At 60.6% G+C, this 25,869-nt stretch overlaps 1 protein-coding gene across 1 annotated transcript in view; it reads right to left on the bottom strand.

Moving 5' to 3' along the window:
- RASA3 (RAS p21 protein activator 3) overlaps nucleotides 1-25,869 on the bottom strand; it is a 109,782-nt gene that overhangs the window by 19,413 nt on the left and 64,500 nt on the right. Inside the window, exons 4-11 of the mRNA XM_046028302.1 lie at nucleotides 23,384-23,478; nucleotides 17,298-17,374; nucleotides 7,254-7,334; nucleotides 6,842-6,914; nucleotides 4,359-4,435; nucleotides 2,610-2,714; nucleotides 1,056-1,212; nucleotides 379-527 (exon numbers count right to left, since the gene is read on the bottom strand). Of these exons, the coding sequence (XP_045884258.1) occupies nucleotides 379-527; nucleotides 1,056-1,212; nucleotides 2,610-2,714; nucleotides 4,359-4,435; nucleotides 6,842-6,914; nucleotides 7,254-7,334; nucleotides 17,298-17,374; nucleotides 23,384-23,478 (814 nt within the window). The remainder of the gene's footprint in view (nucleotides 1-378; nucleotides 528-1,055; nucleotides 1,213-2,609; nucleotides 2,715-4,358; nucleotides 4,436-6,841; nucleotides 6,915-7,253; nucleotides 7,335-17,297; nucleotides 17,375-23,383; nucleotides 23,479-25,869) is intronic.

Below are 25,869 nucleotides of genomic sequence, written 5' to 3' on the forward strand. Positions count from 1 at the left end.
CTCCAGGGACAGACTCTTCTGAGCAGACCCGTCTCCGCAGAGTGGGCACAGGTCCTGGGGCAGCCGCGACCCAGTCCTCTGCCGTGGGCCTCGTACCGAAGCTGCCACCCTCTGATCACCCCAAGAATCCGTGCCCCTGTTCACCTCCTTCCTGCCCTCACACCTTGGGATTTCCGAGAAAAGGTGCATTTTTAAGAAACAGCGTGTCTCGCACAGAAAACCCAAGCCGGTATGGGTCCCTTCTGCTGTCCCAGCTCTGCACTCTCTTGAGCGGTGAGGGTACTGCCCTAGGCCGGCCCCTCACCACGGGGTGGTCACCGACTCAGGCCGCAGCCCTCAGGGAGGTGAGGTCACAGGCAGAGCCCGAGGCTCACTCACTGGGTCCTCTGGACCTCGGCGCTGGCGATGGCGCTGATGAAGGGCACCACTCGGCCGTAGTGCAGGAAGAACCTTACGAGGGGGACGGCCGCCTCCTGCTTCTCCCTGCAGACCTCGCCCAGGACGTGCGCGGCAGACGCGGACACTGGCTGCGGGACGGGAGATACCATGGCACCCCAGCGCGAGCCCCCGGCCCTGGGGGCTGGCTGCAGACCCCCGATCCCCACTGGGCCCGGCCCCCAACCCTGTCCCGTGGTGTGTCTCCCACTAAGCTAAGCAAAGAACCACGTCTTTTCTAAAGCCCACGTAAACCCTCCCATTTGTACCTGTGCTCTGGGCCCGTTCTTGGGGGTCCCTCCACCCGATTCCACCTCTAGAGCTACGGCCGGTGACCTCAGGGCCTCATACAAATCCAAAACCAGGAGCCTGGCTGGGTCCCCGCAGGGCTCTAACGGCAGGTGGGGTGAGGGGCGGGAGCCTCCGTCCCTCCGGCAAAGGGAGATGCAGCTATTTCTGGACACGAGCAGACTTGGGGGGCAGTAAGCAGGGAAAAGTCACCCCCCAAGAGGCGGCTGCCCAGACGCAGGGCCAGAGGTGGGCTCCGTGCCTTGTAGGGGTGGAGGTGGGCGGGGGTGCGGGCGGCCCAGGACGCCGCAGGAGCCCACGCGCTCCCGTACCTCCACGTCCGCGGACCTCAGCAGCAGGTCCCGCAGCGGGCGGTAGTAGTCGGACGAGAAGACGTGGTCCTCGGTGTACACCACATTCAGCCGCAGGGACCCCAGGTCCCCCGGCTTCAGGCTCTTGCTGCCGTTGTCCCGGGGCTGAAGGAAGTACCTGGACATGGGACACAGGGGAGGCGGCGTGAGACGGCAGCACCACGCAAGGGCCGGTTCCCTCCAGGATGCTCTGGTCGCCCGTCGTGGGCTGTCGGGGTCTGAGGCAGGAGGGGCTCCAGGGAAGCTCTGCTGGACGCCGCTCTGCCCCCTGCGCTGGGGCCACTCTCCTGCTGACCCCCCGGCAGGGTGTTTCTTGTGGGAGCCCCCGCAGGGTCCGAGTGTGGGGCACGCACAGTCATTCCCCACGGCACCCGCACGACACCAGGGTACAGGCGCCAGAGCCCTTCCCGGCGAGAGACCCCTGCGGGTCCGTGTTGTGGGACGCCCCCACCATATCTTCCCTCCGGGGGCGGACGATACAGGAAGGAAGGAAGGAGTAGGCGCTCTAGAAGAGGGAGATGAGGAAGGGGTTATGGGAACTATGTTGGTGCAGATGGGCCCCAGACAAGGGCGGGCAGCGAGAGCAGAGCTGACGTTACTCTGGCAAACGTGCGCCGGAGCTCTCGGCCGCAGAGGGGATGCTGGCGGCGCTGGGAAGTGGGCTGGCCGCCGGAGCATGGGGTCCCGTCCTCGGGTCTTCTCACTGGACACTCCTGTCTTCGGTCCCACCCCATGAGGCCGTGCGGGAACCCTGTCTGCTCTGAGCTGACGGGCCACGCGGCCTGCTCCGGGATGTGGGCACCCTGCATCGGGCAGGGTCACCTGGCCACCTGAGGTCCTGGGTGGACACCCACTGGGCTGCAGTGTGACTGTCATGTGACTAGGAGGGCTCCCAGCAGGAACAGAACCCGCTGTCCCCACGGAACTGAAGACAAATTCCCATGTCCCGTGACTGTAAACTGCCATGAGGAACAACACACAGAAGCCCACGTGATGGGTCTGGCCTGCGGCATTCGGCCCGTGACCACACCATGTCCCCATCGCCTGCGCTGGCGGTGATCACAGTGGCGGCTGATTTACAAAACCATCGGGAAATAAAACAAAGGCGCTGGGTGAACTCGGAGGCGGAGCCGGGGAGGTTTGCCTGGAACAAAGCCTTTGCCTGGTTCCTCAGCAGGTGACTCCTGGGAGGACGGGCCACGGGGAAGGCCTGGTGCGGCGGCCCCCAGGAGCACCGGAGGCCTGCCCTCCCTGCCGGGCCTGCCCCCAAAGCTGCGAGGCTCTCATGGCCTCTGTGTCTGTTCAGGCCTCAGTCACGGTGCTCGGGATGCTCCCTCTGCCCCCGCCTGTTTCTCACCGGCAACCCTGTCACCTCACCAGAGCCAACAGGGACCACGTGCAAAGCCACAGCGTCTGGCCGGTGGGAGCCGACCTGCGCCACCGCACTCTGGCTGCTCGCGGCAACTCTGTCTATCCACCCACCAGGACGGCGTGGGCCACACACAGATGCCTTACCAGGCCTCGTAGCAGCCAGACTGGCGGAGCACGTTTAGTGGGACCCTCAGCTCTCCCAGAAACTCATCGCCAAACTTCAAGTTGCTGGCATTCCAGAGGTCCACTCTGAAAAACAGCAACGGTACCCAGATCTCCGTATGGGGTGACCTCAGGAGGGCAGGGGACAGCAGCACTCCTCAGCATCCCAGGGGCGTCTGGGGCAGATCACAGCCCCTGGTCCCACAGCCCCGTCTCCGTGAGGAGTGACGCCGACTGGGGACGTCTGACCCGTGAGGTCAGCACAGGATGTGCCTGGCACGGAGACGGGGGTGTCCCCGGGCCTTCGGGGCAGGGAGAGGAGCTGCGGGCCTGGTGTCGGGGTGATGGGCCTTCTGTCTTCTCAACAGCAAGGGAAGACGGTGCCCCGGGGCGGCACTCTCGGTGTCCCCTCTGCTGTGGGGCCACGGCCACTGTGTGTGTGTGAAGATGGGAGCACGGAGGGAGGACCGGCGTCCCCGGGGCGAGGCAGCAAGCATCCGTGCTCCCCACGTAAACACCCGCACCAGATTACTCCAGGAGCGGACAGTCCAGAACCAGTCCTCTCTCACCACCCTCAGCAGTCACGGGGAAAGTTCCAGAAGGCCGCGTCAGCCCTCTGCGGCCCCTTAGGTCCAGGCGGGAGCCGCAGGTGTCTGGAAGTACAGGGTTTACTAGAGGAACACATATGTGTCAGGGACGCAGGGAGGAACGGTGGCCCCGTGGCACTTTCAGGAGAAGGAAAGTGGAACATTTAACTCGCCAAGCAACCCTGTAGCAGGGCCGCCAGGCTGTCCCGTCTTCTTTCCCGCAAGGGCAGTATTTAAGAACACTTTGTTCAGCTGCTTAAAATGCAACAGCTGGGACTCCACTCTCAAATTCAAAGCCCAATCTTGTCTGAACACGTCTGTTTCTGAACGAGAGAGACGTGTGTGTCCGAGGGTGGCGGGCGCACGGCCTCTGACCGCCACCGGCACTTTCAGACACAGAGCCGGGGCCCCGCCGCGGGTTCTCTGTGATGGAAGACTTAAAGCAGAAACACCTCTGACCTGCGTGTGGAGACCGAGCTCAGCGCTCGAAGCCACAGGAGGAACGAAGAGCGAGCCGAGGGTCCCACACGGGGTTGGGGGAAGGGCCTCCGACTACACCCCCTCCCGCCTGAGCCCCATCTTCCCAGTGGGAAGCCTGGGAGCCTCACAGGCCTCGGGAAGCCTGGAGCCCACAGGAAGCCAGACCGTAAGCCAGCTCAGATCTGCAGGGTCCCTCAGAGTCGGCCCCGGCCCAGAGCGACGGGAAAAGATGCCCGGCCAGGGTCTCTGAGGGCAACGGGTGCTGGGCGTGAGGTGCGACCCCGAGGCTCCCAGGACCGATGTGGCTGGACCTGCGGTGGGCTCTGCTGCAGACCACACACACTCAGGCCTGGAGCGCAAGGACCCCAGGGCAGCAGGGCCAGGTGTGGGGGGCGGCGTGAGGCCGTCGGCCTCCGCTCTCAGAAGGGGACGGCACTAAACCGTCCCTTGCCTGAATTGGTGTCCTCTCAGCCACCCCACGAACCCCTGGCAAGTTCCTGGCTCTTCCCTCAAACCAACTCCCCATGTCCTAGTATTGAAATTACCAGAAAACTGAAAATTCCCTTCTTTGCATTCCCGTATTTTTAGAAACACAGGAAAGAGACGAGGTGAGCCCAGACGGCAGCCGCCAAGCCAGAGCCCAGAAACCCTGCTCCTCGCTCACCGGATCTCAAGCTTGTCCACGTCCTCCTCCTCGAAGTCGAAGTGGGACTTGCGGCTGTAGCTGCAGGGTCTGGTCACCTGGAGGGGGACGGAAGGAAGCGCGTATGCCACAGCCGTGCCCGCAGAGCACCCCTGCCCTGGCCGCCCCCACCGGGGGAAAGGCTGTGGGTCCCCCACCCCAATCAGAGGTGGGGTCTCAGCCCGCAGGCCTGGCTGGAGCCTCTTCTCCGGGGGCTGGGGGCACGGGCGGGGCCCTGCATCCTCACCCTCCCACCACCACTGCCTCCCCCCTGCAGGCATGGCCGGCCCCTCCCTCCTCTGACCCCAGATCCAGGTGCCGCCTCCCCACCCTGACGGCTCAGTGGCCGCTGGTGCTGACGCCTCGCAAGCAGGGGACCCGTCCAGCCGCCAACCAGCTCGGGCCTCGTCCGTGGCCCGCTGAGGAGCCTCACTAGTTCCCCTCACCCGGCACCCGGCAGTCTTCCCCTAGCCTGCACCCCCGCCCAGGTCACCACCGGCTTCTGCAGCGCTCCGACGGGTGCTGGGAAGCCTGAAGGTGACTCTGAAATGCCCTCCTCCGGGAAGCCCCCCAGAGCCCCCACCGCCTGACACAGCTCACGGTCTGGCTTCTAGTGTGGCAGTCACAGGGCTTCTGCGTGGGTACCCAACGCATCTAGCGAGGGAACGAAGAAGGCTTCCGTAGAACCTCAAATAACCTCGTTCAGTTACTGAAGAGTTTTTAAGGAAGCCTAGGCATTACCCTGGAGGAAAATGGTTTGGACACTACTTCCTTCCGAAACCGCTATAGGAGGCTGTCTGTGGGGTTGTTGGCAAGAGACGAAGAAGGCGGGCGCAGAGAATCCAAAGGGGGATTTAGGTGTTAAGCAGGGCTCAGACCTTTCAGTCTCAGACCATAAACTCCAGAGAGAAGCACATTCCAGAGTCCTGTGGTCTGAGGCTGTGAGAGAGGCCGGTGTCAGGTAGGCTCTAGCCACAGCACCGAGGGCCCAGGTCTGGACCGTCCCTGGGACCCTACAGGATGCAGGTCTGCACTCAGCAGCATATGGTCCTGGCGAGATTCATCTAGCAAATGGAGACCCACGCTTTTGCAGAGTGAAATACAAGAATATGACACAGAAAGTGGGTGTCGCTGTCCAGGAGGCCCATGCGGCCGCGAAAAGCCTGGGCCTTACTGTGCGCAACGCAAGCTTGGGAGGAGCTGACCTCGGCCGTTCCAGGCTGCGGGGATGAGGCAGGCCGGTGCGGCTCTAGTACAGAATTCGGACCAACAGCTGTCCTTACGCTCTGTCCCAGAACCCCTCCCTGCCACTGGAGCCCCGCCGCCACCACCCTGGAGATAAGGCTGACCGCATCAGCTTCCTGCCTGACCGTGAGTCTCTTAACCACTTTCTGCACCGGGCGGTGGAATAAGCATGTCCTTCTGGGACAGAGAACGGTGCTGTGCCCTTGGCACTCCAACTCCATGCCCCCTCACCGCGGCCCGCCCCCCTCCCCGCAGCCCAAGAAGCCTGACCGCAGCCTCCGGCGTTTTAGAAACTCGGGGTCTCCGGGATCCATCAGAACATGTCCAGGTTCTCTGCACGTGAACTCCTTGGTTCTAAGCCAACTCCCCAACTTCCAAAACTCCCCCTTCTTACCCCAACCTCACCCAACATTTAGAGACGCACCTCCTTGTGGCCTCACGGTGCCCCTCCCAGACTGCACCCAAGGGTCGCCATTCTGGGAAGACTCGTTCCCGGCAGGACTAGGGGCCGTTGGCTTGCGGCTCCCCAGGGCCACTGACTGAACAGTCACTTCACCACGTGCACAACCCGCCCTGTGAACGCTTCCCGGCTTGGGGCAAACTCGGGAAGACAGGGGTAGAGGCTCATTCACCCTCAGCCCCCAGGACCCGGGCCACAGGAGACCCTCGAGAAACCCTCGCGGGTGGAAACAACATCGCCCCGAATACACTGCCTCTGGGCCAGGGTCACGCTAGAGCAGCCTGTCTGCTGCTGTCCCGTCGACGGCCTTGGGCCGCAGGCCTCCCATCTCACTGACGTCAGCGGTCCCCAGTCCTGAGAGGCCGCCAGGGGATCTCTGTGTTCAAACGCATTTGTTCTTCTGCTTCAAAACCCCTCACTACTTCTGGGGAGACAAGCCTCCCTCCATTGCTCAGGCCAGACCGGGTGAAGCAAGCAAAAACCAAAACCCCGAACAACCAAACGGTGAGAAACTCGCTGATCGTGACAACTTGGGGAGCACCACCCGTCAGGATCCAACTCAACACCAAGGAAGCAACAAGTGGCCTTTCTCCCCAGGGGCCGGGGGGAGTTCCTGGGAGGCTGGCTGGCGCCGCAGGCTGGGAGGGCGGCGTCGTGCCGAGGTCATTCCAGAACTTGCAGGAGGAAGCCGGAGCCCAGGGCCGGAGACTCGCCTTCCCCAAGGGTCTCAATGTGACATTCACGGGGCTCCAATACCAACCTCAAAATAAAACACCTCATCAAACTGGGGGTTGTTGGTCTTCTTCTTCACTTTTGTCTTCTTTGCTTCTGATCTGTAACCAAGGAGGAAGGGTTAAGGTTAAAGCCAACGCTGTTGACACCGAGTCTTTGCACCTTCAGACTGAGTGATCAATGCACCAGTAAACTCCTCCTGCTACTTACAAATATTTCTGTTTGCCTCCAACCCACACAGTATGCAAATCAGGAAGCTCTCCTGAGCCAAAGGCACCCAGCGTGGAGGAGAGAGGGGCTGTCTCCAGAAAGCAATCTCGGGGCCACAGAGCAAACCGGAGTGAGTCGGAACGCCACGTCCCAGCGCACAGCCTCTCCTGTGCATCGTCACAGCGGGCGTCTCAGCCCCCGCCCCGCGCAGGCGCACGCAGAGTACTTGCCTGCAGGGTCCGGCCAGTGTCACAGTCGCGTAAGGGTCGCACTGCCCGTTCACGATGGGGAGGCCTTGGCACTCGAGGATGCTGAGGAGAGAGACGGGGGGTCAGGAGTGGGGTGGGAGGGGCCGCAGGCGGCCTCCCCAGGAGGCTCCGAGGCCAGGGCAGGTGGCTGTCCAGCAGCCAGGGCCAACGGCCATGAGCCCAGAGTGGCTTCGGTCACCCGTGGCCCAGACGCTCCTAATCAACACCGACGGGTGCACCATTTGCAACCGGAAGACACTTGGGGGCAGGAGAGCATGAGCGCTGCTCGGGACACGGCTGCCTTGTCTGAGGGCACAGGCGGCTGGGGCCTCCCGGGGGCTTGGTTGCTGCCTTCACATCCTGAGAGTTCAGCGCCCCTGTGAGCTGACGGACCAGGCGCTGTGGCGAGGCCGTGTTACAGGTGGGAAGACGGGGGCCCCAACGACGGAGGGGCCTGCAGACCCAGCCCGTGCGTGGACTCCGTGCCATGTGGGCTCTGTGCCACGCACGCCACTCAGCAGACGCCGTGGACTCCGTGCCACGCACGCCACTCACAGCAGAAGCCAACCGATCCCTCCCACAGGTCCCGGCACGACGGCCCTGCTCCCCGGCTCGCTTCGGCTTCTGGAGTGCAGCTGGTCACACAAGCTCCAGGACCACCATTTCCCCTCACCCCATCACCCCTCATCCCGGCTGTGCTTCTCCCGACTGTCCCTTCTCCAGGCCGTGGGTCCCATCGTCCTGTTCCTGGCACGCCGACCGGGAACACCGGCTGGACGTGAGGAATTTCAGGCTGCTGGTGTCCAGACGCCGTTGCTTTCCAAAGAACAGAGCTGACGGAGGCTGAGGGTCTCTGGGCGCAGACTGGTCACGGCAATTCCTGTTTGAAGCTCTGTCAGGGGAGGCGCCGGCCGCCTCTGTCCAGGGACTGTTTGTCCCACCGCATAGGTGTGGCCCTCCGAGTCCGCACAGAGCCCCCAGTGGGAACAAGGATCTCCACCGGGTTGGCCAGGATTCAAATGCCTCCCAGCCCCACACAAGCCCCTTCCGCTCCGCCTGAACCCAGGGTGTTACCCCTCTCTATCCACGGCTTGCGGGAGTGCTGGCAATCCCTTCCTCTCCGGAACCCACCAGCAGCAGCCTCAGACTCCCAGCAGCAATCTCTGTCTCCCCTCCCGCCTCCAGGCCCCACCTGGGAGCCCTCCTGCCCCTCGCAACCACACACCTGCAGGACAAAATCAGGACCACTGAGGCTCCTGCGTCCGCTTCCCTTACTTGGGGTCACAGAGCGAAAATGCCAACTGCCCAACATCCAAACTGTTCCACTCGTCCAGCATCCAGCTCCTTAGCTGTCTGCGGTGGGAGAGGGGGTTCGGGTCCCAGGACTGCATCGTGGCAGGACAGTTGTCCTCCCAAAGAGGAACGTCCGTTTGGCTTCACGGACGTACAGTCACTTTCCCTCGAAGAGCTGAGCGCTCCACCTTCTCCTCAGCGTCGGGAAGTCAGGAAACAACCGGGTTCTTGCACTCGCTCATAAGCCAAGTGAACCTGTGTCCCTCGTGGGAAGGAGTTCGTTTCTAGCATTTTACCAGAATATTTCTTTCTGGTTGCAGGGTTTTGTTTTCTTCATTCCTCCTCCATGGTGTTTACAGCCCTTCCAGCTGCGCCCACGCCGGTCCCAGGATGTGAGCCTCATTTTCCAACTCCTCACTCCTACTCTACGAAGTATTTCCGGGTTTCGTGCCGAGATCACTGACGTGGTCTTCGGTTGCCTCTGCCCTTCATTGACTCATCATCAACGAAATATTTCTTCATGCATTAAATCACCGGGAAGGGATTATTTGCTGCGATCTTATCCATGGCAAGCACGTTTCCAGGAAGGGTGCCGTGGGGCAGCTCGCGCGCACTCGGCTGTGGCTGCAGACTGAAGGGCAAGCCCGGAGCGGGGGAGAAGAGGGCCCGGCAGGACAGCGGCTGTGGGAAGGTGGCAAACTGCTCAAGGGACGTGCAGGGAGGCTCCCGCGCTGACCCCCAGCTGAACGCAAACACGCCTCATCTACACTCACTTGTTCGTCAGGAAGGTTCGGACGGTAAGTGCGCCCACATGTCAGATCCTCAGAGATCATGGGTTTCCACGGCCAGAAACTCGATGGCATTGCTAAGCACCAAACGGAAAGCGAGTTTCCCCACATCTGATGCCCTAGAGAAGCAGCTGCCTCCAGCGCCCGGATGTCCGTCTCTCCTTCCTCTGAAGACCGACATGAGAAACACTCGATTCTCGGACTCAGAGCAAAGCCTGGGCACTGACTACACCTGCACGAAGACATCTGGGAGGAAAACCGACCTCCCGCCTGGCAGGCCCAACACGCAAACCGGAGTACATGCGCCGGACTCCTCCCGCTCCGGCCCTGGGCAGCTCCGGGCGGGCCACGGCCCAGCGCACAGCCGGTGGGCGCTCTCCGGGGCTGCCCGGGGCACACAAAGCCAAGCCCCGCTGTACTTCACACACAACGCGTCTCTCCAGGCTCACTGTCTTCGGAATGTTCTAGATAAACAGCAGAGAGAAGTGAAGTATTTACTCTGCTGGGCATCTCTACCTCCAGGAAAGGACACTGAGACATACAGAGTGACCCAGCAACTAATCTGGAACCCAAGGCACCACGAGCACAAGGTCTCGTACACATTCTAACATCTACAGGACGTCGTATTCGAATTGGCCCGTAAAACGTGGTTACGCCTCCCAGCTGGAGTAACGGTCTGCAGCTCCGGAGCCTGGTTCCATCCCCTCCCCCTGAGTCCCCAGTGTGGCCACAGGCTGGTGCTTCCGCTTCCCGTCCCCACGAGCAGGACACAGCGTGCCTGCGGGACCACTGGCAGCAGACGACCCGGCCGTGCGGTGGCAAAGCTCACTGCGGCCACCAGCCACCGGCCGGCCAGCTGCTCGGCCTCTGCTCGTGCTTGGTCCAACCTCAGACAGAGCCAGGGTTGGTTGCCTGTTGTAATTCCCCAATAACAGAAAACAAGATCGGTACTGGATGTGAGATGCTGATGGAGTCTGGAAACAGACAACCCCTCACCTGGATGCACCTCAAGGTACAGGTGGCCACTGCCTGCTTCCCTGGCCGACTGCCCTGCAGCCTGGGTCTGGGTCCAGGGGACGCCCCAGCAGGCGCCGGCAGGACCCCGGCACCACAACCCCGGTCCCCAGCAGCCTGGCCCCCGTCACGGTCAGGGAGGCTCCCCAGCGGATGCCTGTGGGACCCTCAACAGGGCTCTTGTGTGATGGGGAGACGGCGGAGCCTAGAGGTGGCAAAGTGCAGGACCCCTAACTTTCGGACGCAGCAGGTGGCCACAGGACCCGTGAAAGAGAATGCCCGCGGCGCCAGGAAAGACGGCGAGCCCAGCAGAGCCCAGCGCCGTGCCGGCCTGTGCTGGGCGGCTGCTCTCCGCCGTCAGGCTCTTCCAACACTCGGCTCGAGCGAATGAAATCTGGAGACCTCACAGGCAAACATGTCTCCCCGCAGAGGTGGAGGCCACAGGAGGCCGCGCAGTCCTTGGCATGGAGCAGGAGCTCAGGACAGACCTGCATGAACGATTCAAAGGTTTATTCACCCTTGTTGGGGGTGGAAGAAAAGCATGAGACAGTCCAGCCTGAGGTCTGGCTGGAAAGACGAGCCGCTGCCACGGGAGAAGGCACCTGTTGGAGGAGGGGACTGGTAGACCCCCTGCACACTGACAGAACAGCAGGATGGTGGGTCCCCGAACCACCTGAGGCTCACGCAGGTGTCCCCGCGGCAGACGGGGACATACGAGTGAACAGACGGAAAGGTAGGCTTACAGTTGGAAAGGCCACCTGTGGAAGGATCAGGGAGGTTTCTGTGAGCCCATCGTGCAGACCCTCTGCCCGCACACCCGGAGCGCTCGGCCGACGGCACCGTCTTCCCCAGCTTTCACCATCCAGGCCAGGAAGGGAGAGATGCTGTCCTGCCCGCCTCGCAGTTGGGAAAGCCCACAGGAAGCGCTCCCTGGTGCATAAGGGCAATGAGGGAATTTGCAGGGAATGGACGCCCCAGGAAAGAACCACAACTTCACAGAGGGCAATCTCCCATTTGGGGAAGGTGGACAAGGCCTCGCCTTGCTCTTCGGACGGTGGGGACGGGCGCACCCGGCAGCAGAGAGCAATAAGCTGGAAGTGGGGAGAGGGGAGGCTGGGAGAGAGAGCTCAGCCTGGCCAGAACACCCCAGCCACCCCATAAAAGACCACCAGGCCAGGTGAGAGGCGAAGAGAGCCCAGAAGCATCTGAGAGTGCAGGTCCTGTAGCCTCTGGGGGGAGGAGTCACCTGCTGTGAAGGGCTGAGTGGTGGGTCCCCAAGGAGATGTGACCTGGTTTGGAAACAGGTTTCTTAAGATGTAATCAAGCTCAGGCTCTCGAGATGATGAGCTTATTCTAGATTCAGGATGGCCCTAAACCCAGTGACTCGTGTCCTTACAGGAGGTAGATTGCTCCGACGCCGGGTGGGGTGGGGGTATTGTGAAGAGGGACTGCCTGACGGGTAGGAGGAGACCATCCCCTGAAGTCTCCAGACAGAGTGTGGCGTGGCCAGGTTTCCCATCCAGCCTTCAGAACTCAGACAGAATCAGTTCTGTTGTTTTAAGGCATGTGGGCCTGTGGTGTCTGGCTGGAGCAGCCCTCGGAAAGTCACGCCCCTAGTGAGGGAAGGACGTGTGTCGGGGGTGCTGAGAGCAGGTCCCGGCAACAGGTGCAGGCCGAGCCCGGCCCCAGTGCTTACAGCGAGGGGCGTGGGAGTACGTCATGGCGCCGCTGGGCAGGAGGGAGGGCCGAGGCGATTCTCGGGCAAGCAGGGAACCCTACTGGGACGCGTCTGCTTATGCGCAACTGACTTCTCAACGGTCTCACCCAGGCCTAACTTCTGCTGAGCCCATGGCACACCACGAGGCTGGCGCAAGCCCGTGTAACCTCTGCGAGGCAAAGACACCGGCAGGTGACCACGTGTGACTCTGCACAAGGGCCGGAGAGGGTGACCACGTGTGACTCTGCACAAGCGCCGGACAGATCCCGAGCCCGCAGGCTGGTACAAGGAGGCGACACGCGGAGCAATCAGGGTTTGCGGCCTGCCGCGGGTCTGGGAGAAGCCTGCCAGCTCTGATGCCGGGATTTCAGGTCCAGAGCCTTTCGTACCACAGGTGGAGCGGCCACTGTCTCCTGCTCTGTCCCGAAAGTCCCCGACGCACACAACTGACTTGGCGCTGAGGAAGAAAGTCGTAAAATACAAACGCGACTGCAACATTTAGAGGAAAACTTGTAGCTCTAAATGCCAGTTAAAAAGGAATGAAGATCACAAATTAATAACCTATACTTACACCTTAAGAAACCAGAAAAAGAAAAGCAAAAAGCCCACACAGGCGGAAAGAGGGAAATCACACAGGTAACAAAGGAGAGAACAAACGAGAGAGGAAAAAGTGGGACCTTTGAAAAGAGCCACAGACTCGACACACCTGTAGTGAGACTGACAAAAAAGACTCAAATCATTAAAATCAGCAACGAAAGAGGGACATTTCTAAGGTCTTACAGAAACAAAGCGACTCTTTAAGAAGATTGCAGAAGAGCTGACCACCAGGGCAGACTGTTTCAGGGGCCGGCAGGGCTCGAACTGCTAATCCCCCAACGGATCGACAGATTCAGTCCATGTGCTACAAGAATGCCAGCTGCTGCTCTTGCAGAAATCCACACGTTGACCCTGAAACTCATACAGAAATGAATGAGCTCAGGAGGCCCAGGGCGTCACGAGAAAGGGACCAAGATAGAAGACTCACACTCCCTGACCTCCGAACCTGCTGCGTGCTACAGCACGGGGACAGGACAGGCACACAGGTCAGTGGAGGAGAACAGGGTCCACGAGTAAGTCAACCATTGGCTATGACCCAGTGGCAGCTGGCTGGGACAGAACCGCCCTTTCCACGAGTGGTGCTGAGACAACTGCATCTTCGAAAGAAAAGGAACCAACGCTGACCCCAACTGGACACCGCACGTAAGACATTAACTCCACATGTACTGAGGACCAAAAGGGGAGAATGAAACCCTAGAAATGTTGGAAGGAAAACGCAGCCGTCAATCTTCACGATCTCGGATTGGGGAAAGATCTCTTAGAAATCTACCTAAATACAGGAAACAACAGATGCGGCCGATGAAGATTTAAGATTCTTGTATCACAAAGGACCTTATTAAGAAAGTGAAGATGGACAACAGAATGACAGAAAACGTCTTCAAGTTATATATTTGACAACAGTCTAGTACCTAGAACATATGGAAAATTCTTACAACTTAATAATAAAATACTAATAACCCAATTAAAAAATCGTAAAGGACTTGAACAGACATTTCTTCAGAAAAGATCCAGAGCCGGCCAACAAGGACAGGAAAGGACGGTCAACCTCGCTCAGGGAAACATGAGTCAACGTGGCTTCACACCACTGCGAGGACGCGAGCAGGGCGGCTCACGAGAGGGTCTGGGCTGAGCGAGGTGGAGAGCCTCTGGAGAGGCTGGGCAGCTGGAGAGCAGAGAAGCTGGAGCCCTCGCACGCTGTGGGCCCTGTGAATGGGGCCGCCTCTGTGAGAAGCAGCCCGGCGTTTTCTCGGAAACTTAAACACAGTAAAGATACAACACACCGATTCTACCCCTACATTATGTACCCAAGTGAAATGAAAACGAGTCTCCTGCTCACACAAGAATGTCCAGTCGCGGTATTCACGACAGCCAGAAGGTGGAACCCACCCAAACGGGGATCCGTGGGTGACGGACCAGAAAATGGGGTGAACCGCACGGTGGACAGTGTTTAGCCTTTAATAGCAGTGACACCTGCAACAGTGGGATGACTGAAGACCTCCCGCCCGCTGAGGGGAGCCAGTCGCTGAGACCCTCAGAGCGTGTGATTCCATTTACGCAAATCCGTGGAAGCAGCCCAGTGGTTGTCGGGGGCTGGGGGGGCAGGGTGCGACGGGGGATGGGATTTCATTTTCAGGATGATGAAATGTTCTGGAACTGGACGGTGCTTAGGGGTAACCATTGCACAACCTTGTGAATGTACTCAAAGTGTGCCCTTTAAGACGCTGAACTTTAGGGTACATGAAGGGTAGTTTTTAGAGAAAGAAGAACCGACGGACGGAGCGGATGAAAGAAGAGAAGCCGGTCGTCTCGCAGTCACTGCGGACTCCCTGACTGGAGGACCTGAGCTGCTCTGTGACTGCGGCCCCTTTCCTCCTCACTGCACCCCTGTGGGGTCCCCTCTGCCCTGGGGTCCTGAACAAAGTGTGCTCGTGTGTGTGACAGTGTGCACCAAACGGACGTGTCACGTGCACCAGCGTGTGCACTGGTGTGTGTCCACGTGCACCGGCAGTTCGTGCGCTGGTGTGCCAGGGGTGCTGGTGTCCGTGCTCCGCACCAGGACACACTGGCACGCCCATCAGCGTGCGGTCCTGTGTGCGGCACGTACTAACGTGTGTGCTGGCGTGTGTTGGCATGTGTACGAGTGCGTGCAAGTGTGCGTGCACAAGCCTACACCGAGTGTGTGCTCACACGCACGCCAGCACGTGTACGAATGCGTGTGCTGGCGTGTTCATGTGCTCTGGTGTGTTCGCGTGTCTACTAGCATGAGTAGTAGCGTGTGTACTAGGTGTGTGCTCACATGCACACTGATGTGTGTACAGCATGTGCCCGTGTGTGCCCCCTGGCGTGTGCTGGCGTGTGTGATAACGTGGGTGCTAGTTTGTTAGTGTTCGTGTGTGTGCAAGCGTGTGTGCAAGCGTGTGTGCAAGCGTGTGTGCTACGTCCTAGCGGGCGTCCTAGCATGTGCACTAGGAAGAAGCAAGAGGGACTGCGCCGCAGAGATGCAGGAACCAAGCAAACCCCTGGTGCTTTAACTAAGACGACTCCACAGGGAAGTGTCTGAGGTGCTTCCGTGGTTGGCGGGGACAGCGTGGGCGGGGAGCTCTGGGGGTGGGCGGGGACAGGTGGGGACAGCGTGGGCAGGGGGCTCTGGGGGTAGGAGGGGACAGCGTGGACAGCGTGGGTGGTGGCTGGGGACAGGCGGGGATGGCAGGGTGTGTAACCGTGATGTATGACTTAGTCTCGTGCTCTGGGTGCCACACCCGTGGTTCTCTGATCAGGACCACCGCCACTCCTGGCCAACTGGTTCACACCCGCCCTCCATCAGGCAGATGTGTGGCTGGATGCGGCGGCCCTCGGGACAGGGATCCTGGCCCCCCTCTCCCGTATTCATCCGCCTCAGCTCTCTGCCCAGCCCGGTCCATTCTGTCCCCGCGCCACTAAAGCACATTCCTCATTCCTTGTAAGGCTGCTTTTAAAAACCCTTGTTTTGGAAGACGGGACAGACCAGTAAGAAAACAAGAATCCGACAGCTCTCTGCTCACTGCTACAGGGTCCGAGCACAACTACGCTAAGAGTGGGAGGACCGAAGGGTGAAGGCCAAAGCTGTGTCCCGCACGGCACCCCATGCTGCACGGCGTCCCATACACGTTCCTACGTATGTCCTCCTGCGTGTCCCATGGTGACAGCCCCGTAGCGTCAACAGACCAGAGGCCACCCTCAGCCAACAGGTGGTGAATCCGAACAGCGCGGTGGGCGGCGGGGCAGGGCTCCGGGGGCGGCAGACGACAGCGGGAACTCCTCGCACCCCCCACCCTCTGTGACGGGACGGAGGGAGCACAATGCTAAGGCAGAGCCTGCACTCTGAGCCCAAGAAAAGGACATCACCCGATCTCACTGAAGCCTTTGCTTGCCAGACACGGTGAAGATGGCAATTCGGGAGAGCGTCTGTCCAAAGACGAAGAAAGCTGGAGCGTCTGGTGTGTCATGGGTCCTTAACACCAGAGGACTGGTTCCTGCGCCTTCGCGTCCTCTTCTTGGGAGTCCCTCCTAACTGCCCTAGACTTCCGACACCCTGGCAGCCGCCCGCGGGATCCCCAGCGGCCGCAGGTACTGCTGGCAGAGGCACACGTGGGGCCCGCGGGGCAGGCTGCATGGGAGCGGGAGCCCGGCGGGGTGTGCGCCCTCCGAGGACTCGCTGGGCTCAGAGGGCAAGGACCCTGCACACGTGTGTGAGCTCGAGCACGTGTGCACCACCCAAGAGTCCTCAGCCTCCCCCAGACGAGCTACAGGATTGTGGACCGAAATGTCAAGAGCTCACCACAAGGTTCAGAGACCACACGTAGACACGGGCACGGCCACAGGGTTCGGAGACCACGCGTAGACACGGGCACGGCCACAGGGTTCGGAGACCACGCGTAGACACGGGCACGGCCACACGGTTCGGAGACCACGCGTAGACACGGGCACGGCCACACGGTTCGGAGACCACGCGTAGACACGGGCACGGCCACACGGTTCGGAGACCACGCGTAGACACGGGCACGGCCACAGGGTTCGGAGACCACGCGTAGACACGGGCACGGCCACACGGTTCGGAGACCACGCGTAGACACGGGCACGGCCACACGGTTCGGAGACCACGCGTAGACACGGGCACGGCCACACGGTTCGGAGACCACGCGTAGACACGGGCACGGCCACACGGTTCGGAGACCACGCGTAGACACGGGCACGGCCACACGGTTCGGAGACCACGCGTAGACACGGGCACAGCCGCTCACACTCAGCAAGCGTGACCGGGGGAGGAGCTCTGGATTCTGGGAGGGGGCTCCTGAGTTCAGGCCGCAGGGCTGCCGACCGGCCTCGTACACAGCACCCGACAGTCCCCTCATCGGGATCGCCCAGGTGCACACAGCACCTGTGTCTAAATGTCTCCCCGACCGCGTCAGCTCCAGGACGCACGTCTGCTTGAAGGAGGGTGTGAAGGAGACGCGCCCACCCCCCTCCTCATGGGGGATCAGTGACTCCAGAACTCCGAGTCGTGTGTCTGAAGAACGACAGCCCGCCTACCGCCTGGGCTGAGGCACTGGTCCCGAGAAGACCGCGTCCGTATCTTACCGCGTGGCCAGCTTGTGGCAGACGGCACCCGTGTCGGTGATGACCTCGCTCAGCCTCAGCTCCAGGTGGACCTTGCCCTGGAAGACACAAGAACAGAGGGTCCTGAGGGGACGGCCACGCGCAGGGGGCGTCTCCGCTCACAAACGTGAAGCTGCCTGACCCCACGTGGCACCCCCAGCACCGCCCCACCCCCACTCAGATCCCAGGGCCGGCCGAGGGCACGGCTCCCTCAGAACGCTGCTTCCGAAGCCAGAGGCCAGACAGTGCGAGGAAGGGTCCTGCAGGACGTCGCCTCCCGAACACATTCGCTTGCTTTACGTTTTGTCCCTTCCTCGGACGCCGAGCCCGCGTGCAGGTAGACACAGCTCTGGACCATCTCATCCTTCTGTCTGTGAGTGAGGTCCGGACCCTAGCCAGGGGGTCTCAGTCCTGTGCCCCAGACAGGAAGTTAATGCTTGTGGATGCTTCTAAGGAGATGGGAGCAGAGGGGGCTGGAACTTCGAGAACAAGACCAGTGCTGTGTTTCTGCCTGTGTCTGCATCTGTGCAAAGGGCAGATCAGCTGCAGGACCCAGTCAGGTCACCATCAGGGGTCAGGGGTCGGGGGGAGGGGGAAGGGGCTTCAGTGAAGAGGAACCTGCTCCCTCAGAAACATCCAAGAGCAGCAGGTGTGGCACACGGACGGTTTACAGGAGAGCGCACTGCAACGTGAAAATGAGCGCTCTTAAGTCGGCTCAGACCAGCGTGGAGCCCAGTGTGGGGCTAGAACTCACAGCCCCGAGATCAAGACCTGAGCTGCAATCAGGTCAGATGCTCAACTGACTGAGCTGCGTCGGAGCCCAACACTAACTGTCTTTTTTACTGGACAAGAAGGCTGAATGGGAGCACCTCCAAGGTCCTTTCCGACTAAAACTTCCTGACTCTGCAGCTGGGGGAGGAAAACTGCTTGTCCTAGAAGAATGCAGGCCCAAGATGGTGGGCCAGGCAGCTGGGCCGGAGGAGTGCGGGCAGGACCCCTCGGCGGGGCCCCCTGGCCTCCTGACTTTGCTCCTCTGAAGGTGGCGCCACGGCACTGCTCCTCCTGCAGCTTCGGGACCCCTGGACCTCTGGCTCGCCCGGGACGAAACGGGAGACCTGACGCATGTGGGCGAGCCAAGCACTGAGGCCCCGGGGAGCCCCCCTCCCCTGCTGCGGGCAAGGCTGGGTGCGGCCCTTTCCGGCCCTTCCTTCCACAGCAGGACCAGTGGCCACGGAGGGTGCGGCGACATCTCCTGGATGGTAGGACACACACACCTGTGTGACCCTGGGCAACACCCCGTGTCCAGACTGAGGATCCACCAAGGGCTCTGGGGGGTTCCCATCCCACGCGGCAGGGCTGCCTTCAGAGGGATGCACTGGCCAGGAGCAACCGGGGACCCCAGGGAACCAGCAGCCCCGGGAAAGCAGGGGCCCGTCGCACACAGCCCAGGGAGTGTTGGCCCCGGAAGGCCCCTCACGGAACGGGGGTGCCCACAGCAGGCTCCGATGCAGCACGGCCCCCGGGCCCACCCAGCCCATGTGAGGGGCCTCAGCGTCCACCAGCCCTGCCGCAGGAGCACACACAGCCCCACGGCCCGCAGCACCCCCTCACACGGCCGGGCCAGGCTCTGGGCTTCCCGAAGCACCGCATGGGGCAGGACGCAGCAGCTGGGAGGCAGACGGCCTGCCCTCTACAAGCCAGTGCCAGTGAAGGCTGCTGATCAAGGAGCAGAGCAAGGGCCTGTCCACACGGGCTCCTGGAAAGCCTGTGTCCTCCAGTGGTGACCTCCCGCGCGCTGGGCCTGGCTCTCTTCGCCTTCATTTTCAGGCTGGCCACGGCCATTGCAGGGACAGGGCCCTGTCTCTTTTCCACGGGCTCCAAGAAGCGAGAGAGCGTGTCTGGGCCAGACGGACCCCCACCGTGGGCGACCCGCGGCGCGTTTCCTGTCCCCCACCGGGAGAAGGCGCCCGCAGTGGCAGACTCCATGGCCCGGCTTCCTCTCGGGGGCGAGCCCTTCCCGGCGGACACTGTGCACTCAGGCCCGGGGCCACTACTTTCTGCAGGTTTGGGAGAGGACGGTGGGCAATGACCCTAACCACCCAGACGCCACCCGGCACGGAGAGGACGCCCGCCCCCACAGGAACCCCAATATGGCTGCGGCTCAGAAGTTCCCACGAGTCGCTGCGCAGCGGACGGAGGGTCTGGGCGTGCCCGGTACCCTGTGGGTGACACGCCAGCTTCCTCACAAACAAGCCAGCCACAAACGCCAGCGCCCGGGGGTGGGGGCCGGGGTGGGGCCGGGGCCACACCCTCGCCGCAGCGTGGCAGGAAATGCGGGTTTTCCAGCTCGGCCTCTGCACAGCTTTGGAGACCCACTGAACTGCATTCTGCCCTCGAGGGCTCTAGCCCTGCATCCCAGCCCCCACGTGCTAAGCTGGGGGGGGCGGCACCCAGAGCCCAGGCACGGTGCCAACACTCAGCTTCTCGCGGAGAAAACAGTCTCAGGCTGGTGCATTGAAAAAGGGATTTGGTAGCTTCTCCCCTTTCTACTTAAGGTGAATGACAAGCAACTGGGAGGTGAGCCCCGGCCCCCACCCCCCCGCCCCAGCGGCCACCTGGGGCTCCCTGTCCTGCGGCACGGACAGCGGCCCGCACCGGGAGGCGCATCACACCACGTCCGCTCTCGGGAGAACGGAACGAAGCTGGAAGTCCGGGCAGAAAGTCAGCTTCGTCACCCCAGTGTCTGAAGGTGAACCAGCAACTCCCAAAACGACCAAACCCAAAAACGTCTCAAGAGAAACAGAGATATTTTTAGCTCATTCCTTTTCATAAGTGAAAATGAAAATAAAACTCATCACGCACGTCGGCCGCGCAGGTCCGTGGACAGACCTAACCTCACTAATGTCAAGGATCTCAGGGCGCCGGGGGGCTCTGTTGGGGAAGCGTCTGCCTTCAGCTCGGGTCATGATCCCGGGGTCCTGGGAAGGAGTCCCGTGTGGGGCTCCCTGCTCGGTGGGAGCATTCTCTCTCACTCTACCAAATAAATACATAAATTCTCTAAAGAAAATAATGTAAGGAGTCTAGAAGGAGACCAAATTAAATCCAAAGTGAGCAGAAAAAAGACATAACAGAATCCTACAATCGATTAACCTTCTAGACAAGCTAACTAGGAAACAAGTAACAGAACGAGAGAGGGGCCATCTCTGGTAACCCACGGGGCCACCCCGCAGGACTCTGCAGGCGGGACCCCACCCTCCGCCCGACCCAGGGGGCGCATAGCCTCCGACCCGCGTCCGCTCAGCAGCTGTAGCAAATGCACACGGGGTGTCGGCCACAGGGCGGGGGTGGGGGGGTGGGGTGAGGTGGGGGGCGTGGGGGGGTGGGGCAAGGACACGGGCGTTCCTTCCATTTTCTACTCAGTTTTCTGCAAACACAAAATTGCTTGAAAAATAGGTTTAGTAACTTAAAAAGAAAAAAGCACAGTCGGCTTGCATCCATCTTCGAAGGAAGCCTCAGATCCCGGCCTCAGAGAGGGTCTGTGGTCGCGGCACGGCCCACCCTCCCGGGCCCGTCAAGCCCTGGTCTGCGTGGGCCTCAGGGCACAGGGACCCAGACTGCTGAGCACTTGGACCCTGGCGCCAAGAGCAGCAAGATGACCGTGAACACCGAAGACAGGAGAACAGGTCAGAAATGACGCGTGGAGGAGGACAGAGGTCCAGCCGGCCCTTGCCTCCCTCGATCCCCTAAACCCGCAGAAAGACTCAGAGCTGGGTCCTTGTATATGCGGCAACTACAGACGTAGCCTGTGGGGAAAGACAGGAGGACCGTCAGACACGCAGGACAGACGCGGCTCCCTGATCCCTGTCCCGCTACCGAAGATTTGCTCTCAGAGCTCACGGCCCTTCCCAGCGGGTCTACTACCACAGAAGAGCTCACGGGAGAGCTCAGCCGGGCATCCTCGGAGGAGCTGGGGAAGGACCCCCAGGCCTGCTGCATACGGGTGGGGGACCCGTCACCTCGCCATTTCGATACCAAGGAGAACCTGTCAACCTCCTCGTTCTCTTACTGCCCACTCAGGGCCAGGGATAGAACACAGCAAGCAATTCTTTTTAATAAAGTGATTTTCCAGAGACCTTTAAAAATATCGATTACAGCAAGAAGAAGAAATTCTTTCAATCACGTTTTCCCACTGCAGTGACTCCGTCTCTCACTGGCCCCAGCTTTGTGACAGTTTCTTTCTGACATATGCCTTCACCGTCAACGACAGAACAGACGGATTCCCGAAACCACAGGCCATCCTCTGCCCTTCTGAAACCTAAGTGTGACATTTCAGGATGAAAAGACCGCTGTACGGAGAGACTGTAATGCACTGTTCAAGGCAGTCTGAACCCAGGGCAGTTCTGCTCCCTCTGCAGGACGGCCACTTCCTCAGCCGGCACTCTGAGAAGGAGCCACCCGCACGGGGCCCAGAACTTGGCAGGCCACCCGAGGCCACACTGTCCCTCCTCCTGTCTTCAGAGTCCTGGCAGCACCCACTCTCTGTTCACGACTCAGGATTCACATTCCTAGGAAACCGACCCGGCTGGAAACAGCAGCCCATCTCAGAGATGGTAGGAATCAGGCCCAGAAGGACAAGGACCTTGTCCACAGGCATAAGAAACACGTCGGTGGACACAGCCCAAATATCACAGTGGACGACCCACACATACCCTGTTCGTAAGTTTTGTGGTGACAGAGTGGTTCTGCGTCTTGACTGCGGCGGCTGCACAGACCTACACACGTGACAACGCAAGGACACGTGTGTACGGCACACGTGCACACACACGGTACACACGCGGGAACACGTGCACACGTGACAGGCCTGCCCAGGCGCATGATGCACGTGTGGTACACAGGAGCGCACATGGTGCGTGGAACACACGTGCACCGGGGCACAGCTGTGCTCGCTCGCACACTGGCACATGCAAACATGTAAAACTGGAGACCTTCATGAGGTCCGTGGATCACAGGAATGTCCGTGCCCCGGCCGTGGCGCGAGCCGGATGCCGCCACGGGGAGAACAGGGGAGGAACACGGCCTTTCCTCACTGCGCTCTCTTGAGGTACGAGCAGGAGAGCACACAGTTTGCTCATCGCTCTCCCCGTGCACTGTGTGTTGCTACAATGCCATGAAACTGAAGCCATTTCAAAATTCCAAGTTACCTCTACGAACAAGGCGAGCAGGACAAGTCCCACGCGATGTGACGTCCGACTTTGATCAGAGGGGACAGTGTGGCGAGCGTGGTAAGAACATTGGGGCTGCCGGAGGGCACACCCATGCACTCATCACAGCGCAGGGCTGTCCCCCTGCAGAACCGAAGGGACGGGAATGGCACCAGAACAAAAGGTAGGAATGCCTCCTGTCACGGCGCTCACGACCCCCAGCGCCCTCCTCCTGCAGACGTCTCACACCCTGCCCACGCCCTGGCAACTCACAGGACCACAGATGAACACGCTCGTGTGACGTCGGGCACGGTGCTGTGGGTCAGGCTCCCCGTCATGGGCTCCAGACACCAGCAGGGGCTGAGGAGCTCGGCTGGAGCCGCACGACCAGGCTCGCCCTCCCAAGAGGTGTTGTCCCAGATGCTGGGCAGGGGCAGTGCCCCCAACACGGGGAAGGGAAGGTGGGAACTGGGGTCCCACAGTCTCCTCTGCCGGGGGAGGCCCGCTCCGCTGGACGGGGGGTCAGTCCCAGGTGACACACGGCGCAGGCGAGTCCCGGGGACGCTTCAGACGATGGGAAGCTAGGGACTGGTCCCTTCTCCTCACTGCAAATGCTCATCCGCTGCGTGTAGGGGTTGGATGTGCGGGCAGGCCTCTCTGGCTCCCGCATCGCTCCCGGCCCAAGCCACTTCAATTATGGGCAATTATGGTCCTTGTTGTGTACTTTAAAAGCTGTTTCCATCTCGCGTGACAAAGTGTGACAATAACCAAGAGAACACACAGGCCTGTGTCGGTGTCAAGGACTTGCCAAGTGCCGTCCCGTGAGGACCGAAGTCCCTCCACCCCACCGGGCCCCGCAGGGCTCACCTGCACTTCCGAGTCGGCGTCCACGTGCTGCAGCTGGAACCAAGTGTCCCTGTTATGGTACTTCGGCAAGTCTTCCTTCTGGATGGCCACCTTCCCTGCAAGGACGCAGAAGACCAGCGGTCACAAGGCGGAAGAGATCCCCCAGAACACGCTGGACTCTCTCCGCGACCAGTGCCCGTTGTTTCCAACGGTAGAATCTGGAACCGGTAAGTGGGCAAGCGGCTAACACCACTGTCTTCCTTCCAGGAAGACCGCCAGCGGCAACGTTTCACCCGGAAGGCCTCTCGCGGGACCTGGCTGGGGCCGCAGCCCATTCTGCTCCGCACGAGGTTTTAGGAGAAAAGGCTGCCGTTCTGTTGGGTCCTTGGGAGCTCAGCATGGGACACCCCAAACTAGGCCACTTTGAGCTGGAGGCAAATGAGAACCAGCAGGTGCGAAAGAGGCCCTCCCAGCGCTGCCCCCACACAGAACTGGTGAGGATCCCGTGGACCCTCTCCCGGGGGCTGTTTCGTGAAGAAGTCAGCTGCCAAGACGGTCCTGCACAGACGAACCCGACCACACTCTCTCCCCGTGCTCGCTCCCCACAGCCTGCTGCCCTGGGAAGCCTAAAACCTCTCCCGTCGGGTTGCCTCTCTGGGTGTGCACTGCCCCTCTGCCCAAGTCCAGCTCTTTGAGGTCCCGGTCAGGGAGATGTCTCCCGCCTGCCGTGACCTGCGGGCGTGAAGAAACTGTCCCCCCGATGTTACAGGCCCTGCCGGAGAACCTCGGTGGGTAGAGAGCAAGGTTACCTCCCTGATGGGTTTCCACCTTGTTCCGAGAACTCAGCCGGATGACCTCCGCCCTCCAGACCCCGGGAGACCTACCCATGAGGCACAGATGGGCTTCGGATGGCAACACGCGCACAGAAGGGCCATTCCATGGGCAGAGGGCTGGGCCTGGGCAGTCGGGCCGACGGACTGACTCCCACCGCCACTGCCATCCGCCCTCATCTCCCTGCTGGTGGAACCATTTCCACCCCTCGTCTTCTCCAATGGAAGAAACCTCACACTTCCCAGCCACCAGACAGCCTTGGGAAGGACCCTGGGATCACCCCACCAGGGCTCGTCGGCAGGTGAGTACTTGTGTCCCCCTGGGGTGGATACATCAGCAGCCCCAGCTCCGTACCGCCGCCCACCTGGGCCTGCCTTCGGCTCGCACCTCCGGGAGCCACCTGGAACCAGAGCCTCTGACGCCACAGACTGCAAGACACGTTAAAGCCACTGTTGTGGCGGGCAGGTGGGCGTGAAGGGGAGGCAGAGCAAGTGAGGCAGCTACAGCCAACGTGGCAGGCAGGGTCCGCGGGGGACACGCCACAGACATGCACGGAGAAGCCCAGCCTACGGGCCAAGTGGATTTCCTCCGGCAGAGCCACGTCCCAGGGCCGATGGCTCCCACAGGACCCCTGCTCTGCCGGGCCTCAGTCCTCCCCGCCCCCAGCCCTGGCCTCCCACCGCTTCTCACCATCCCCCGCACACCCCCAGCAGAGGGAGGATGGTCCTTCCTCTCTTGGCAGCTCCTGTGACCTCCATCCTTTGCCCCCAGTGGGAATGTGGTTTTTAAGTCTCAAGGGAATAAAGCCACATGAAGAAAATTCTTGGAATTGAATTGGGCAACATATTTCACTGAAAAAGATACAGAAATCTTCAGACTGTGATTCGTTCGGCTGGATAAGAGGATTACATTTGAGATTAGAAACGTTAAGTCACTGAACTGTTTTATGAGCTTCAGCTGAAACAGGGAGGAACTGCATGTTTCACGTTGATAAGAATCCCACAACTTATGCATCACTACTTGGTATACACAAGTGTACTTTTTAAACACATAAGTTAGTGTTTCTAAATGTTGTTCGGAGAGAACAGCTGACCTATGAACTCTAATATCTACTGAAACGTGTCCCAGTCTATCTAAGTGACACCCAAAGGTCACCAAACCACTCTGGGCCTCACTGTCTCACGTGCACAGAGGTGGTGCCGTCTGCCTTCACACAGGAAAACCCCATGCCTTCAAGGTCAGCTCAGAAGACAGAGTGTGCCAAGGAGCACACCAGAGGCAGGTGACGGGGGGACCAGCCCCAGGGGACTGGGGTAAAAGCGGCAGGAAGGCTGGCTAAGGTCAGGCTCAGGGAGAGACAGACAGAATGTCCCGAGACAAGCAGGGTGGAGATGCCTGCAGAACGGGCTCCAGTTCCAGCTGGTGTCCTAGCGAGGGCCTGGCCACAAGGAAAAGAAGAGCACACACCCTGGAAAGGAAGAGATAAAGTCGCGCTCACAGAATCCACAGGAAAATCTACAAGAAAAGCTAGAACAGGTGTGTTCAGCAGGACTACAAAGTACAAAGCCCATACATAAAATCAGTCATTATTTGTGCATATAAGCAATGAGAATAAGGACTGAAATTTAAAAACAACAACAGAAGCTCCACAAAAGGATGCTTTGATGGCTTGTGCC

This window comes from Meles meles, chromosome 14 (assembly GCF_922984935.1).
Source record: "Meles meles chromosome 14, mMelMel3.1 paternal haplotype, whole genome shotgun sequence".
Lineage (NCBI taxonomy): Eukaryota > Metazoa > Chordata > Mammalia > Carnivora > Mustelidae > Meles > Meles meles.